Here is an 18,610-nt window from a genome sequence, read left to right as displayed (position 1 = left end):
CCAATTATACCATAAATTCTTTTACATAACAGAAGACTAAGATAAACTATATTAATAGGCCTATAGCCTATTAATTTTCCCAAGTGAGAAAGAATAATTAGGGTGCAGCTCTGGTTTTTGGCCTAGGATAGTTTTAATAGAGCATTACATCTTTGCTTCCTGGACCCAAGAAAAAAATATAAAAAGGGAAAATGAATCGGTATCTATATATCAACTTTTAGACATTTATGGAAACATCCATAAATATTTCCTGTAAATGGTTAAATTTGCTTAAATGTAACTTGAAATCAAGCTGTTTAATTGTTAAATTTACTCATTTCAGACTTTCAGATCATTTGCCATCTGAAATCATTTCCCCTAAACTTTCAGAAGATAATCGGGCTGTGCAACAAGGTACCCACGATAGCATCAGGACTCGCACTGGTGGAGAATCACAAGTGCTCTGAACCGCATGGAAATGCCTCACCTCTAGATTCAATCTCCCTGATACACATGTCCACCACCATCGGCCGCTTCGTGATGTGGGCTTTCACAAGTGTTGTGAGGTCACAACTGTACACCTTCTTGACATGTTTCAAGTCTGGCTTACAGTCATTTGGGACCATCTTGGAACACTGCTTATGAACATTCAAACCACAGTCTAAAGAAAGAATGAAGAAAGAAAAATTTAATGATTATTTCAGAGTTTTGAGCATTCTAGCCTTTTAAACAAAAGGCACTCTAGCTTGAATTAGGCTTAAAGGGGACTGGCTTCCAGCAGCTTCAGTTCTTCCCATTTCCTTTTGCAAAATTTTTTGGATTTTGAGTCAAAAGACCAAACTTCTAGCTCAGGTTTCATCACGTACTTGCTATATGCTCTCAGGAGAATACCAACCCAATCCAAACCATATCAAATTAATAAATGTTTAATTAAATGTCTACAGAAAGTAATATGCCAATTAGCCAACTAAGTTTTTATCCATTTATTTAAAGTTACATAAAAATATACTTAATGTGGGATATAATCGCATTTTAATAGCTAAAAATTGTGACAGTTACTTGTTACTACTGTTATCTTCACCTCATTAATGCCAAACACTATTCCAAGTGCTTTACATTTATTATTTCATTTAAACTCACAAAACTCTACAAAATGGGCACTATTATTCTTCTCACTTTATAAACCCGGTGAAGCCAAGCATGTGGGTGTTAAGCAATTTACCCAAGGCCATGTGTTTACTATGTTGGGAGCTGAGATTCAAGCCTATGGATGATTCTAGGCTATTATAACACCTATATCCTATTTCCTCTACTGAAATTATGCCTTTGCTTTGTAGTTTTACTGGGGTATAACTTCTAAAATGCTAGAACCCAACTATTTTCCAGTTTACATTTATTTTCAACAGAAATAAGGAATACAAATATTTTATTAAATTAGACTGAAAAGTGGTAAATAATAGCTGAATAATTTAACTAAAATAAACGTCATCTTTGTTTTCAAAACATAACCCATTTGTTTTTAAGTTCATGAAAACCTGATGCTGCTGTCTTATAAATCTGGTCCAAGTGGGGTGTATACAGTTTATGACCAGGTGGTAATAAAACCACTGATAATCATACAGTGCCGAGCAACCGCCCGAGGTCCTTGGACAAGCTTTAGTTTGCTTGCTGTCTTGGCAGAAAGAGGAGCATAGTACCTTGCAGAACAGTTATGAGAATTAATAAACCAATACATTCAAGGTGCTTTGCATATTATATTAGACAAATGCTGGTCACCATCATTATTATGACATTTAGTAATGCTGCAATCTAGTTATACATGGTAGTAACAATGAACAGAGACAAGGAAATTAGCCAAAACTTTTAATGGCATTGTTTTCATTAAATATATAGATACTGCCAACTTCAACTAAGAACTTGAGGCCTGTGTTGTCTCTAAGGGAGGAATTCATATGTACTGAGCACTTCCCATGTGCAGAGACAGGTAGGTGCAGAGGGAAGCTGAGTCTGTGCATGTGTGCACGGGGACAGCCAGCACTGGGGATGCCATGGCCAGTGGTAACAGTGCCCAAACACTAACACTGCTAGCTCTGAACACGGCAAAGCTTCCAGAGCAAAGAGCTGGTCTGTACTATTTGAAGAAATGATGCAACACCACTGTGTATAGTTAAATAATGTACAAATGAATACATAATCGAAACCCCAAATTCTTCTTCATATCTATATTACAGATAAGATTTCTGATTCAATCATAAGGCAAATCAATGGTAAAATGTCCCCTTAAAAGATTGTTTCCCCTGAACATTTTAATGTTTTGTATAACTCCTATAACTTGGAGTTAAATCTAGAATCTATAAACTGTAGAATTTTGAGGGAGTTACCTAACTTCTGTGCATCAGTTAGGTAAAATGGGAATAATCGTATTTATCCATTATTAGATCAATTATTATCTATTAGGTTCATGTGAGGCTTTACTATTAATACATGTGAATTGTAAGTATTCACCATGACTATGCTATTGTTATTATTTCTGAAACAACATTCTGAGAAGCCTCTCTTAATGTAGTGTCCCAGGGCTGTGACATGGCATTGCCATAATCGGCTTACAGTCAGGAGCTAAGTTGAACTCTGGGCCTATTCTGTTTGTCAGATGTGAATACGAGGTCCTGAAAAGGAGTTGGATGTCTGGGATTATAGATGCTTCTTCATCTACACTGTTCTCAATACATTTCATTTACATCAAAGTATCTCCAAGTAAGTACATCATTTTCCTCTCGGCCTCTCTTACCAAATCTGGGTAGTTTCAGCCACTAATTTTTCAAATATTTTTTCTGCCTCTCTTTGTCCTCTTCTAGGACTCCAATAACACAAGTAAAAATCTTCTATTATTATCCCACAGGTCTCAGATATTTGAATTGGATAATATCTATTGATCTACAAGTTCATTGAGTCCTTCCTCTGTTACCTCCATTCTGCTATTGAACCCATCCAGTGAGTTTATTAAATAAATTTTCAGTTCTAAAATTTCAATTTAGTTCTTTTTTTTATATCCTTATTTTGTGATATTTCCTTTTTTTTTTTCATTTGTTTCAAAGGTGTTTTTAATTGCTTATTGGAGCATTTATGTGCTAGCTGTTTTCCTTGTGTGGTAATTCCAACCTCTGTGCCATCTCAAAATTGGTGTCTGTTGATTGTCTCTTTTTCATCTGAGATGAGATTTTCCTGGTTCTTGGTATGAAGTGTAATTTTGAGTGTAACACGACTACTGAAATATTCAATATTAGCAGGTAGGTAAACTGTTTAGATTTTGAGTATACATTCTGGCCTACATCCTTCCTCACTTTTGTAGTTGTGGTTCAAATGCCAACCTAGGTTACAAAGCCCTTTTAATGCTTTTGCATTGTTATTTTGCCTATCTCACTTGTATGTTACCCAAATGGCAGGACTTTACCCCACATTCTGGGAGGAGAGGGCTGCCACCTCCTAGTTACTGCAGGGTGGGGATGGGAAGTCGGGGTTTGGCCACAGACCTGGCTGCAGAGTGCTGTGCTGCTGGAACTGCAGGGTGGGTGTGGTGGACGGTTTTGATTACAGTCTTAGCCATCTCATTAATGCAGGTGAGGGCTGAGGGCTATCTACCTGTAGACTTGGGCTGAGAGGATACCGCTTCTACTATAGAAGTGGGTGGGGATGCAAGGCAGGTCCTACCCACAGGCCCAGTCAAGGAGGGGTGCCACTTTCTTCCTGCAGTATGGTAATGGAAGACAGGGCTCCACTCATAGACACACAGGAGGGAAATGCACCCTTGTTCTCTCACGGTGGGGTGGAAAACAGGGCTCTACTCAGACTGCTGCTGCACACCCACTGTGGGGGCGGGACAAAGTGGCTTTTTCATGGTGTTCACTTGGGGAATGGTAGGTATGGCTAGAAGACCTCTGTCCGACTGAACTATGCTTCTCCCAGAGCTAGGAAGAGCAGGCTTTCCTTGGGATTATTTTTTGTCTGTGCCTGTTGGCATTATGGGCCGTAAGCTTCTCTAGTGCCCAGGCTGGAACACAGAGGAGGTTAAAAAACAAAACCCAAACACCATGAGTCAACTCGCTGCTTGCTGGGCTCCTTGTGTCCAGAGGTCCCTACTCAGTCTTCCTTTTCTCCAACTTTCAGAGTCTTCTGAACGTTGATGTATATATTTTGTCTAGGCAATTTTGTTATTATTATTGTGAAGGAAAAAATGAAACATATTTATTCATCTTGTCCAAAAATGGAAAAATTCTTACATATTATTTTCAAATGGTGATGTGCCTTACACTTTTTTTTTTAATCCTCACCCGAGGATATTTTTCTATTTATCTTCAGACAGGGAGGGAGGGAGGGAGGGAGGAAGGGAGAGACAGACAGACAGACAGATGGACGGACGGACGGACATTGACTGGTTGCCTCCACACGACACCCCCCACCAGGGCTGGGGACCGAACCGCATCGGAGGCATGTGCCCTTGACCAGAATAGTGCCTCACACTTTTTAAGTGTGTACACAGAAGTCACAGATCCAGTTGGAAAGGGCTATTGGTAATGACCTATCCTAATGTCATTTCACAGAGACAATAAAGTTACTCAGCTACAAAGCAGTAGAACTGAGATTTAAACCTTGGCTTCATGATTCCCAGCCTGTGGTGCACTGAGTGATATACCACTTTCACTGACAGTACACCACATACTCTGAGATACTGTTTTTAGGACTGAAGATGAATTTGCTGTTCTCAATCTCTTATTCCGTATGTATACTGTACCCATTATTTTTTGTATATGCTTGAGTTTAAAAGACACTGCTATATTTTACTGTTACACGCATGTGTACACACACACACATAAATATATGAATAAGTGATTTGGCAAAGACTTTAAAAGAGCAGTGATAAAACCTACCCACTGTATTCTTGTTTTGTCCTATTCCTTCCCTTTGCATTAACTCTAAATGGAAATCCAGTACAAAGCAAAATAGTAAAATTTTGATGCAGCCACATAATATCAAAACATCTAAATGACACTAATGGTCTGATATTAATATTAAATTTTTTCCTTTGAATGTTTGAAGTTATCTCCCATTTTAAACATCAACAGAGTCCTAGGATTTCTGTTCAGATGTACTGCCCTTTTCCCAGGGCTTTGATTAGGAAGAGCAAGCTTTTCTTGGGATTATTTTTTGTCAGTACTTGTTGGCATTTATGGGTTGTGGGCTTTTCTAGCACCCACATAATTCTTCTCTCATGCACTTGTGACTCAGTGAAAAGTGGATAAAGCGATGACCAGGCTTAGATTTAGGTATTTAAGGGAGAGGCAAGGGTTTTTTAAACTGATATTCTGTCTTCCATTTGAATAAAATTAAATTATGATACAATATATTTGATACAATGTACTTGATTTTATAAATAAATGTCAAAGGCCACATTTTTGGCAGGACTGGATAAGAAGTCCTTCAGAAGACCAAAGGATAGGGCAAAGTCATTAAAATAAAGCATCTTTATATCCTTAAGTTCACAGTGCAATATACCAGCTCTGAGCTTGCTCTGAAAATTGCTGCTTCAAGGACTAGTACTACATCAATATTTCAGTTTGCCATTAAGACTTTATTTGGTTTTCATACTTATTTATTAAAGTCATATAACTCTTATATAGTTCCTTTTCTCCCAGGGAAGATATACACTATAAATAGGGGGGGGGGGGGGGAAGTCCATAAAAGATCATTTCATTTGTTGCATCTCTTGGTTTGATAGGTTACTTTTATGTTATAATTAAACCACACTTCCCCCTCTCAATTATTCAAGTAAATAAGCATAGAATAAACATATTAAAAAAATAAGAAATTCAAATCACATTTTATTCTGTCCTTTATTAATAAACTATTGTTATTACTTAGACTACAAACTTTAGGCTACTCAGATTTTCTTGGGATTGAGTCCTCTAAAATACATAATGTATGCTTTATATCTAGAAAGCACATAAATCTACTTTTTAAAAAATAAATAGCTGATATTATTTACATTCTATTGACAGGATTAAGGGATAATGTTAATGTTTTGAAAGTAAAGATAATTATTCATTCTTTTCTATGAGTTCATGTTTTAAATAATTGCAAATAGAATTCCTATTTGTAAACATATTTTTTCATTGTCTCCCCCATCCCCTCCATTCAGGAAAAGTGGGAATAACCTATTTCTAATATACATCAGAAGTCAGATAAGCAAAATTAAGACAAATATCTTATTCTTTGGGATATTTATGAAAATACTACTTTCAATTAAAAGGAGCTACATAAAAGTGTTTTATTAATTAATTAATTTTTTTAAAGATGTTTCTCCTTTTCCCCCCACTGCCTCCCCCCCCCCCCCCCCCCGCCACATAAAAGTTTTAAGCAAGTCCAACCAATTTCTTGTTGGCTTACAAGGACAAATGTAACACTTTAGGTACAATCAGAGCAGTAATTAAAATACATGATATTATTCTACTTCCTTTCTTCAACCTAGAAGTTAAATGCTTATGTATTTAAAACAATAAATACATTTTGTTATTAGGAATAAACAGCTGCCATTTCCTTTTGGGGACTGGCAGTAATGATAATAGACAGGGAAAATGAACAACCAATACTAAGTTGATATGTCTGATTTACAACAAAATTATCTGGCTAATTTCTTACAATATTCTGGTAAGGTAAGGCTAAAATGAAAGCAATTCAGGAAGGCTGGTGGAATAGTCTTTTTCGTGGCAGGGATGTTTGGCCATCTCAATGATTATGTAATAATAATAGATTACGTTAACCTATGAGCTTACATTTCATAAAGAAGGAAAATCAGTTTTAGAAACTACTACTTTACCTGAGCAATGATGATCTTTTGAAGTTGACTTTTAAAGGATACCTATTTCACTCAGAAATATCTCAGTAGGAGGAACGCCACTCCCAAGCTGCAGTGAGATACTCTCCTGTAACATCTGACTCACTTTAAAGAAGGTGAGGGAGGTGTTGGTAGAGGAGACATTTCATGGAACCTGTGCTGAGGGGTTTGAACCGATCCTGTCTGTAATGACTGGTGTCCTCCTGATTCTCCCTGCTACTCCCTCCCTCATCCTCGTCGGCTGTGCAGTGCGTAGCAGCACACCGGACTCTCTGTTAGCTGGCCTGCTATTAGCTGGATTCATTCTGATTCCTCCAGCAACTCTGCCAGTCGGGTGACTGCAACACCACCCAACATTTTATATAATGTTAAAAAAAGGGGGGGGGGTACAAAATTGCTGCTTTGGGCCAACACTCCTTTAAAAACTCCTGACAGCTCTGCCTTGGAGTCTGAGAAAAAGAATCCAGAACAAAGCAGGCCGTCTGAGGGATCAAAAGCATATATATGCATCTTTTCTGATGGGCAGTAAAGCCTGCTATTTTTCTTTGGAAGCAGTATCTTTAATGTTCAGTAGCTAGTGCATTAACTTCCTCTTACTGCTGTAACAAATTACCACAAACTTAGTGGCTTAAAACAACATGAGTTGATCATCTCACAGTTACAGAGGTCACAAGTCCAAAATCAGTTTCTTTAGGCTAAAATCAAGGTGTTGATGGGCCTGTGCTCCTTCTGGATGCTCCAGGGGAGAATGTGTTTCTTTCCTTTGTCTTTCCGGCTTGTAGAGGCTGCTTGCATTCATTCCTTGGCTCCTGGCCCCCTTCCTCCATCTTCAAAGCCAGAGGCACAGCACTCTCTCTCTTTTCTGACCTCTGCTTCTGTCCTTACATCTTTCTGGGACTCTGCCTCTCCTGCCTCCCTCCTATAATTACCCTCATGGTAGTGATTGCAATCCTGAGACTCTCCCATCTCAAAATCCTTAGCTTCATCACAGAGTCCCTTGAGGCAACATATTCACAGGTGCTGAGGATTAGGAAGTAGAAATCTTTGGGGAGCCACTGTTCAGCCTACCAGTTAGTTCTCTCTCTTTAAATTCTTAATTCTTTGCATCTCAGATGTTTTAGATCAAGTGGATGGCTCAAAGGTCAGGATGAGCCACTTCACATCTAAGAACCTCACTGTCAATCCAATTGTAATTAGGTGTCATAGAACACAGAACTAATTCAAATTCCAACTTCCACATTTTAAAACAACGAGATAACTTACTCTTATATTACACATCAATATGGTTCAAATCACATAAAATAATGCTATTAAGGACAAGATGTAACATAAAATGAAAAATCTTCTCAAGGCTTTTCTTTCATTCCCTGCCCTTTACTCATAACAAAGGTGAGGGCCATTAATGCAGGTGGCTGTAAGATGCAGTGAATCATTTTCTTGCTCCTTCTCTTCATTTTATTACCATCATAAGTGTTCCAAAACATTTCATTCAAACACGATATTTGGGAATGTAGCACATTGCTAGAGATTGTTCATATGTGTTGGACCTATTCTCTTCTAATAGCTGACTCTGAATTCTTATGCAATGGCCTTTACTCTTTCAAAAAGTAAATGACACACACTCTAGTAAAAGAAAAGCTTCTAAGTTATAAAGTGGCAGTCATAAAGTGTTTAAGAAATGGTTGCAGAGTCTCAGCTGGTCAAGGCTGTGTTATAAAGGCAACCCAGGCTTTTGAGACCATCAAGCCTTGAGCAGGTGGAAAAAAATTCCATTTGCCTTTGAAAAACCACAAATTGTCAATGGTCTTAACACCACCATTTTATCAACATTTTATGTTCCACTGTGTATCCCTGCAGTTCAAAGGATCAAAAACAGCCTTCCCAATAATATTCCTCATCTTGCTTCTGGGTACCCACTGGACAGAATGGTACCATTGATTTTATTTACTCTCTAATGGATCTGTTGTCCCTCTAGGATGATGGAAGAGTTAGACTGGATCTGAGCTGAGACTCCTAATCGGACACCCCTGCACAGATCAAAGGCAACTCGTGGGCACTCTTGTCCTTCCCTGTGGCAGGTCCTTGAACGAATTTGGCTGGTGATGTATGCCTGGAACTTGATCCTGCCTTTGTGACACCCCAGGAATCGTAATGAAACGGGCGATTTGGCCATTCCCATGCAATGCACACTGCACCTTGTTATTCAATGAAAATGAAATTTAGAAACAAGGAAAATCAGACCCTAGAATTTTCTACACATAACGGACAACAAAGAGATTCCATAAAAAATCATGCCACAAAGAAATGTGGGGTTTTACAGTGATTTGACAGGATTTCTGTAGTTACCAGTTTGAAATACTTTATTCTTAATATACATTTTTAATGTTAATCTTCATGCTAAACAACATGTAAGAAGCCATTTTTCAGTTTTACAATTTAAATAGCAGAAAGACATTTCTATGACCAAACACTATGTTTTTAAAATTTAAGTGGTTATCTTTAAGCTTATGCCAGAATTTAGGGTAGTTTGAATAAATGGCCAAGACTCTGTATAGCAGTTATATATAAATGAATTTCACGTGATGTGAATAACCACGTATTTTATAAAGCATTTCATATGTCCCAGAGTTGGTTATTTCTTTAGGTATAAATCTTTAAAGTTTCTAAATTTAAACCTAAAAATAGTATGGTCATAGTTTATAAAAAAGATTTGGCATATTCAAAATTTCGCAAACAAAATACTAGTGACTAAGTGGTTTTTCAGAATTTGGTAAGCCTCTTTGAAGATAAATTCACAGATTTTTAAAGCTTCAATTCTATTTCACAAAAATTTAGCAAGGACAATCCAGCTTAACAAGTTATCTTTAAAATTCAGTTTCCAAGGCAACAATCATAGGTCCCTGCCTGTATACTGCTTTTAAAAAAAAAATCATTTTTATAAATTTAGTTCCTGCAACATCAAAGACAACAGTTAAATATAACTGCCTTACTTTAATCTCCTTTTATCAGACTTTTTGACCAAGCTGACTTCTCTCTTTTTAATGGGCTAATCCCAGATCCCTAGTCTGCTGTTCATTAAGTGCAAGGTTAAGGGCAGATAAAATATCAATTTCCAAGGTGGCTGGCTGAAAATCCAGACGACCGCACGTGTGTTAAGAGCAAATCAGGATCCAGCCCATTGTGTACAACAGCAAATCTCCTTAATCCTCCTGTAACTTCATAGTGTACTCAATACAGGGAGAGGGAGGAGCTCTTACCTGCACATTTCACTCCCTGAGCAATGAGACCCCACATGAAGTTGGCACAGTACTCACACCAGTGTGGCCCTCTGAACGTATGGACCTGAAAAAGAAGAGAGACAAAGTGGCCGGAGGGGGACACGGGGAGAAGGCTGTCTCCTGCCAGAGTGCTAATACACAGGAGCCACTGTGGGTAATGAAGAGGCTGCTGTGATCACATTAAGGCAAAACCTTAGTTGAGTTAAATTGAAAAGCAGTGAAAATTCCTTTCAGAGTTTGATTTATTCTTTGTCTTAGACATGATGGTAAATAAAACCAAATATTCTGCAATTTACTTTAGAAAATAATTTCTACATTGGAGTTTTGCCACTGTTCCCTTCAGCTGTAAGAAGCTTTACCTATGTGCTATACAAACACTGGCATGCTCTGAGCACCACGCACGAAGGGTAAGGAACAATGGAGAGTATGTCTGGGTCCTGTGACAGATTTTGCCAGGTGATCCACCTTCTGTCCTCTGTGACCAGAGTTAGGGCCACAGATGTTGAAGGTGATACTTAGTAACTGGTCACAACTGAATCATTAAAAACGGCCAATTCCTGTTCAAAACCATTTGATACTTAACATGTTAGCAAAGAGAATGAATATATTTTAGAAATTACAGTTAGTCGGGCCCTGGCCAGTTTGGCTCAGCGGTTAGAGCGTCCGCCTGCGGTCCAGAGAGACCCGGGTTCGGTTCCCGCTAAGGGCACGTACCTCGGTTGCAGTTTGTCCCCGGCCCTGGTTGGTCGTGTGGGTGGCAGCCACTCGATGTGTCCCTTTCACATCGATGTTTCTCTCTCTCTCTCTTCCTTTCTCTCCCTCCCACTCTATCTGAACAAAATATTGAAAAATGTCCTCGGGTGAGGATAAAAAAAAAAAAAAAGAAACTACAGTTAGTCGGGAACCCTATTTTCGCATAGGAATTATTCAGTAATCATTCCAACTCATAAAGGTTGTACCGCATTTGATTCCTTTATCCCTAATGAAGGAACCCACAAAAAGAAAGATTCCAGTGCTAAGATCCCTATAGACTTTTATGTACAGGAAAGAGAAAGCATTCTACCTTAACTCAGATGAAAAACTATTGGTAAAATAGAAAAGTAATGAATCCAAACCCCAAATATTAGAGACTAAAAGAAAAAAAAATGAATATTATCAGCAACATTATAAGATTTCTGAGCAAATACTGGCTGAAAAATGTCCTCAAGAAATAAGTTAAAAGGAAAGGGAGAGGGAAGAAGGAAGCCACCGAGCTGTATCAAATTACATTTATTTGAGATTATTTCTTTTATATATATGATTTCCTCTGCAGAAAACAGTAATATAAGGAGTGAACATCAGAATGTGATGATTTGGTTTCAACATAAATATCTGCCAAAACAGCCGTTGCAAATAATGAAATTCACAGATAAAATGGTCATTTTTACTGCTGTTCTATTTATGTATCAAATAGGTCTCAAAAACCAAGGAAATGATTTTTAAGAGATCTATAGTTTTATATATATATAAAACTCATTCCCTTCAAACTTAAGATGCTACTGAACACAAGACTTACACTAAACCTAAGATGCATACAGGGTATGGCAAAAGTAGGTTCACAGTTGTTTGTATAGAAAAATAATACAATAAATAATAGCAGAAGAATAAACTTGTGTTTTGTGTACTCACAACTGTAAACCTGCTTTGCCCCACCCTGTATATTCCATTTAGAAAAACCATGTCAACTAAATTATAACAAACCACTGATTATAAGATAAATGCCAATTTCATAGATGTTAAAATGAAAAAAGAATAATATTAAAATCAATGAAATATGGTGTATCAAAATTCAAAATACTACTATTGGAAAAATATCCATTTATGCTGCAATGCATAACCTGGTGCTCATTCCAAGCAGTTCTGTGCTTGTAACTCTGTATTGCCAAGTGAGCTTCAGTACTAAACATCGTGGTGTTCTGGAAAAGGCGGCCATAACCCCTTTTATGTCTTTTATGAAAAAATGTCAGGAATGCAGACATAGTTACTTCTGGATTGTTAATGATGTTCAGAGTCTGTAAATTGAAAGTATTTCCTGGAATTCCTGAAGCAGAGCCCAAGATCAACATTCAGATACACTGATATCTTTGCGTTGGTCCATGTTCCTTGAGTGAATAAACTGGATAAACTATGCAATCTTGCTTTACTCTGAGGAGAAGGAGCGAACTAGATAGTACTGACTCATAAGAAAGGTTATAGAATCATATATAAATAGCTAGAGAATCGTGAAGTTATTTTTAGGGAAAGTCTTTGAGATACACACTGGCTTCCTGTTTGCCAGATCTCAGGAGAGTCCAGTCTCTTACCTTGGTAAGGTTCATAAGAAGGGACCGGAAGTGTGGAGGAAGTCCACACTTTTGTGTACCTGCCAGTTATCTCATGGTAAAGGGTCTTAATGTTACAAAAGCAGAGTAGACCGTGTGAAATTACTTTAAAAAGGGCTCCAGCAAATAGCACTGAGTCTTCCTCACCTTCACAAAAGAAGTAGTGAATGTGGCATTTTGCAAATCTTGGGACAGTTCTTCATATTACACATGCTGAAGAAAGGGTTTAACTGTCCAAGCAGACCCAATGTTCTCTAATTAAAGGATCACACAATTACCTCAGAAAGCAATCTTTAGAAAATTATTTACATATTTTCTTCTTGGACAGCTTTTTATAAAGGCAGCTTGAGCAATTTGGGGCTGGTTTTTTTCTTGTTTCAAATTTTGTTTGTTTTTTTTAAACCACTTAAAAAGGTGCTCATATTTTTATTATTCATAAACATTAATTAAATGATGACATATACAAAGATAAAAAGTATATTGGCTTGCCCAATCAGTGTGGCTCAGTGGTTGAGCGTCGACCCATGCACCGAGAGATCGCCAGTTCGATTCCCAGTCAGGACACATGCCCAGGTTGTGGGCCTGATCCCCAGTGGGGGGCATGCAGAAGGCGGCCAATTGATGTTCTCTCCCATCGATATTTCTCTCTCTCTCCCCCTCTCCCTTCCTCTCTCCAAAAGCAATAAAGAAAACATTCTTTTTTTAAAAAAAAAGGATATTGGCGAATGTATTGTGGGTTTCTCCTATTAAATACATACACAGTGAAAATGCTCTAGTGAAAGCATCTACCAAGGGTGAGGGAAGCTGGGGGAGGGGCACTACTCAGGCTTAAGATGCAACCCAAGAGTTGAGTCTTCAGGGATGAGCAGGTCAGCCAGGTGAGCCATGGGTATGTGTGTGTATGTGAACATTAGGAAAGGCTGTTACAAGGAAATCAAAAGCACACAGCATGAGTGAAACAATGAGATGTTTAGAGAATTCCAAGGAAGAGTGGGGGTGGGAATGACTGGCATGGTAGGAGAAGAGAGGTAGACAGACAGGGCCTTTTTCATGCCTACACATGTATACGTTGCCTAGTGAGCAATGAAAGGCCACTGAAGATTATTAAGGAGAGGGACACAGTCAAGGAAGAGGGAAAGGCTAGAGAAGACAGACTAGGTAGGATGCTATGGCAGTGGTCCAGGTAATAGATGTCATGGGTCTAAACTTAGGCAGTGGTCATCAGGAGAAAGGGATAAAGAGTTATTTAGGAGGTAGGATCAACAGAATTAGGAGATGGGAAGCACTGGGCTAACTTAGGGTTTCAGGCTTAGTGACTGAGGGTGGGGGAGCTGGCATTAACAGAAAGAACAGAAGTAGATGAACAGGTCTGGGAGGGAAACATGGAAGGGACAGGAATGGCTGATTGAAGATTTCTGGGAAAGGAGCTAACTACCTCATGGAGTAAGGTTTCTGAAGGCGTCAAATGGAGATGGGATCCAGGGAAAGGAATTACCTTTGAATAAGAGGAAAATTACTTTTCTCCTCCTTTGAGTTAGGAAAGAAGATGGCTGTGCAGGAGTGTTGGGGGGCCTGGAGGTCAGAAAACTAAGGAAGCTCATAGTCTGCAGTCTCTATGCATTAGGACATCACTTCAGCCACTAAGCAAATAAGGAGTTTGGGGAAAGTGGAGAATAGGAACTAGAATGTGTCAGAAATTCAGAGAAAGGCTGCTGGACTTGAAAGCAAGTTTCTGTCCTGAAACTAAGTCATACTATAATAGTGTGAAGTGCATAAAGAAAAAGTGACAAATAATTTCTTTTTATTTTATTAATTTAAACTTATCTTTGTTGTTGAAATTATTACAGATACTCTCCCCCACCACCACCACCACGGCTGACCTCCTCCACCCAGCTTTCAACACCTAAAACCTTCAACACACTACTGTCTGTGTCCATGAGTAATGCATACAAGCACATAAGTTCTTTGGTTCATCTCTTCCTACACCCCCTGCCACCTTCCCTCTGACATTCATCAGTCTTTTCCATGTTTTCATGTTTCTGGATCTATTTTGTTCATCAGTTTATTTTGTTCATTAGATTCCAACATATAAGTGAGATCATGTGATACTTGTCTTTCTCTGACTGGCTTATTTCCCTTAGCATAACACTCTCCAGGTCCATCCATGTTGTCTCAAAGAATAAGAGATCCTTCTTTTTCTTAAAGCAGCATAGTATTCCATTATGTAAATGTACCACAGCCTTTTTATCCACTCACCTACTGGTGGACATTTGGACTGTTTCCAGATCTTAGCTACTGTAAATAGTGATGCTATGAACATAGGGGTGTATATATTTTTTCTGATTGGTGTTTCAGGCTTCTTAGGATATATTCCTAGAAGTGGGATCACTGTGTCAAATGGCAGTTCATTTTTAATTTTGGGGGGTGGGGGGAGAAATTCCACACTATTCACCATAGTGGCTGCACCAGTCTGCATTCCCAGCAGCAGTGTACTAGAGTCTCCTTTCTCCACCCCCTCGCCAGCACTTGTTGTTTGAAGATTTGTTGATGGCAGCCATTTTGGCAGGTGTGAGGTAATATCGCACTGTAGTTTTAATTTGCATCTCTCTGATTAGTGACATTGAGCATTTTCTCATGACTCTTGGCCATCTCTATGTCCTCTTTGGAGAATTGTCTATTTAGGCCCTTTACCATTTTTTAAACTGAATTGTTTGTCTTCCTTTTGTTAAGTTGTATGAGTTCTTTATATGTTTTGGAAATTAACCCCTTATCAGACGTATCATTGGCAAATATGTTCTCCCATGCAGTGGGATCCCTTTTCATTTTGTTGACAGTTTTTTTTGCTGTGCAGAAGCTTTTTATTTTTATGTAGTCCCATGTGTTTATTTTTTGTGTTTCTCTTGCTCTAGGCGATGTACCCATGAAAATTCTGCTATATGAGATGTCTGAGATTTTGCTATCTATGGTTTCTTCTAGGATTTTTATGGCTTCACAACTTACATTGAAGTCTTTTATCCATTTTGAGTTTATTCTTCTATCTGGTGTAAGTTGGTGGTCTAGTTTCATTTTTTTGCATGTACCTGTCCAATTTTCCCAACACCATTTATTGAAGAGCCTGTCTTTACTCCATTGTATGCTTTTGCCTCCTTTGTCAAATATTAATTGAGCGTAATGGCTTGAATAAATTTCTGGACTCTCTGTTCTGTTCCATTGATCTATATGCCTGTTCTTGTGCCAGTACCAGGCTGTTTTGTTTATAATTGCTTTGTAGTTTATATCTGGTATTGTGATTCCTCCTACTTTGTTATTCTTTCTCAAGATTGCTGCACCTATTTAAGCTCCATATAAATTTTTGGAATATTTGTTCTAGATCTGTGAAACATGCTATTGGTATTTAATCCCTATTAAAGACTGAATCTATAGATTGCTTTGGGTAGTATGGACACTTTAATGATGTTAATTCTTTTAATCCATGAACACCGCAAATGCTTCCACTTGTTCATATCCTCCTCTGTTTCTTTTCTCAATGTTCTGTAGTTTTTTGAGTATATGTCTTTTACCTCCTTGGTTAAGTTTATTCTTAGGTACCTTAATTTTTTTGTTGTAATGGTAAATAGAATTTTTTTTAGTTTCTCTTTCTGAGACTTCATTATCGGTATAGAAAAAATGCCATTGATTTCTGGAGGTTAATTTTGTATTTTGCTGCTTTGTAGAATTCATTTATTAAATCTAGTAGGTTTTTGGCAGAGTCTTTAGGGTTTTCTATGTACATTATCATGTCATCTGCATATAATGACAATTTCACTTCCTCCTTTCCAATTTGTATGCCTTTTATGTATTTCTTCTTGTCTGATCACTGTGGCCAAGACTTCAAGTACTATGTTGAATAAGAGTGGTAAAAGCAGACATCCCTGTCTTGTTCCTGTTCTTAAGGGAAATGGCTTTTTGTTTCTCTCATTGAGTATGATGTTGGCTGTAGGTTTGTTATAAAAGGCCTTTATTGCATTGAGGTATGATCCCTCTGTTCCCACTTTGCTGAGAGTTTTTATCAAAATGGGTGCTGGTTACTGTCTTTTTAAAAGGGTGACTGTGCTAAATTTGAGCTTTAAATGTTTTATTCTGCATGCAGTTGTACATAATCAGTGATATTTATATCACATTTTACCAATTCAGAAAAAAATCAATTGGACAAATTATACAACATAGAACAGCTCTTTGGTTGTACTGCTCTCTGTCTAGCACAACGGACAGGACACTGTTCCTGCAGACGAGGCTCTAGGGCACTGGTGCCTGCTGACAATTTTGTTTACGACTCATGGTTTTATTTTGATTACCTGTCTTAAAACAACTAAATCAGAATGTAATGGGCATTCAAAATGTAATAATTAAAAGATCAAAAGTTGCACCTTGGGAAATCTTTCTGCTTAGGAGGATGCTAAGAAAGAACCAGGTGGCATCTGGGAGAAAGGAGGTCTGGAGTGGTCTCGAGGGGTCCAGGGGCTCGGACCAAAGCCTTTGGTTATGAGAGAGAGACTTTTGCTTAGAAGGCCCCACAATGTAATAGACAGCCCTTAGTGATCTGCAGCTGGTCAGTGTTCAGGAAATCAACATATAGATGTCTTTACAACAGACACAACCAACAGACTCTGATTAAGTGACACTTTCCATGTGTCATTTTTTTTTTTTTATCCTCACCCGAGGACATTTTTCAATATTTTGTTCAGATAGAATGGGGGGGGAGGGGAGAGAAACATCGACGTGAAAGAGACACATTGTGTGGTTTCCACCCACACGACCCAACCAGGGCCGGGGACAAACTGCAACCGAGGTACGTGCCCTCAGTGGGAACTGAACCCGGGTCTCTCCAGACCGCAGGCCGAGCTCTAACTACTGAGCAAAACCGGCCAAGGCTCCATATGTCATTTTTAATATAATTTTTCTTCTAAGTGGCCTCACACTTATATGTTTTCATATGTTTGTGTCTTAGTTTTCCTGTCTCTTCTTCTCCAAGGCTGTCAGCTCTTCCTCCTCTTCCTAATTCTCTTCTCTTTTCCATTCATTGATTCTTAGATGTGAATAAGGAAATCTGATAAGAGAACTTGCTAGCACTGGATGTAAATCAAGAGAATATGTCATCTATCTTCCTCTTAAAGGTCTTTAAAAAAAAACCTTTATTTTATTATTGACACTATTACAGATGTCCCCCATTGCCTTCCCCCCTTGCCCACCTCCACCCAGCCCCGCTCTTTCCCTCTGGTCATCACTACCTATTGTCTGCATCTATGGGTCATGCATATGTTTTCTGGCTAATCTCTTCACCTTCTTTCATCCAGTCCCCACAGCCCTTCCCCTCTGACAGCTGTCAGTCTGTTCCATGTATCCATGTCTCTGTCTCTATTTTGCTCATCAGTTTATTTTGTTGATTAGATTCTACATACAAGTGAGTTGTTTTTATTTAAATGAAACAAACTTCTGGCTGCTTGCCTGTGTTTCTCATAGTTGAGGCTGATGGACATAGTCTTGTAATAAATGAGGTGTTAGTGCATCTTACTTTACCTTAGGACATCCACTAGTCTTTGGTTAATGTTTCTGCCTCTGTTTCTATTGTTTACTGTACAACCTTAATAACATACACTGGCTTTATAAGGTGGGAAACATCGATTTCTTAGAAACACTACTACTTCTTCTTTAGAGTTATTTAAAGAAATCATTTAATCAATTTATTACAAAAGGATTTCTTTGGGAGGGTGTTTTGGTAAGATAATCCAAAAGAGTAATCAGCTTCAGCATAAAATACTGTCAGTGAGGTCAGGGATGGTCTGAGCAAAGCAACCTTGTGAGTAGGCCATAGACATGTTTTTGTAGGCCACCTCCAAAGGTTTTGATACATCTTGACAAATGAAACTAACAGAGTACATGACACAAATTATACATTCATAAACAAAGGGCATAGCAACTAGTTTTAAAGCCCTCTTCTCTTTTGCAACTGGAGAAAAGACAACTCTGTTACCATGACATTTGCGATTGCTTTTCACCCACAAATGATTCCTTTCACATTAATCACCTTAAAAACAGAGATGAAAGACTGGCTTCATTAGTGGACC

At 38.3% G+C, this 18,610-nt stretch overlaps 1 protein-coding gene across 1 annotated transcript in view; it reads right to left on the bottom strand.

Moving 5' to 3' along the window:
* The window catches only part of CHN1 (chimerin 1), a 47,116-nt gene that overhangs the window by 15,095 nt on the left and 13,411 nt on the right, over positions 1–18,610 (bottom strand). Inside the window, exons 2-3 of the mRNA XM_036254707.1 lie at positions 10,126–10,210; positions 467–640 (exon numbers count right to left, since the gene is read on the bottom strand). Of these exons, the coding sequence (XP_036110600.1) occupies positions 467–640; positions 10,126–10,210 (259 nt within the window). The remainder of the gene's footprint in view (positions 1–466; positions 641–10,125; positions 10,211–18,610) is intronic.

Source organism: Molossus molossus, unplaced genomic scaffold (assembly GCF_014108415.1).
Source record: "Molossus molossus isolate mMolMol1 unplaced genomic scaffold, mMolMol1.p scaffold_m16_p_11, whole genome shotgun sequence".
NCBI classification, from domain to species: domain Eukaryota; kingdom Metazoa; phylum Chordata; class Mammalia; order Chiroptera; family Molossidae; genus Molossus; species Molossus molossus.
This window is presented reverse-complemented; position numbering and strand designations above follow the sequence as displayed.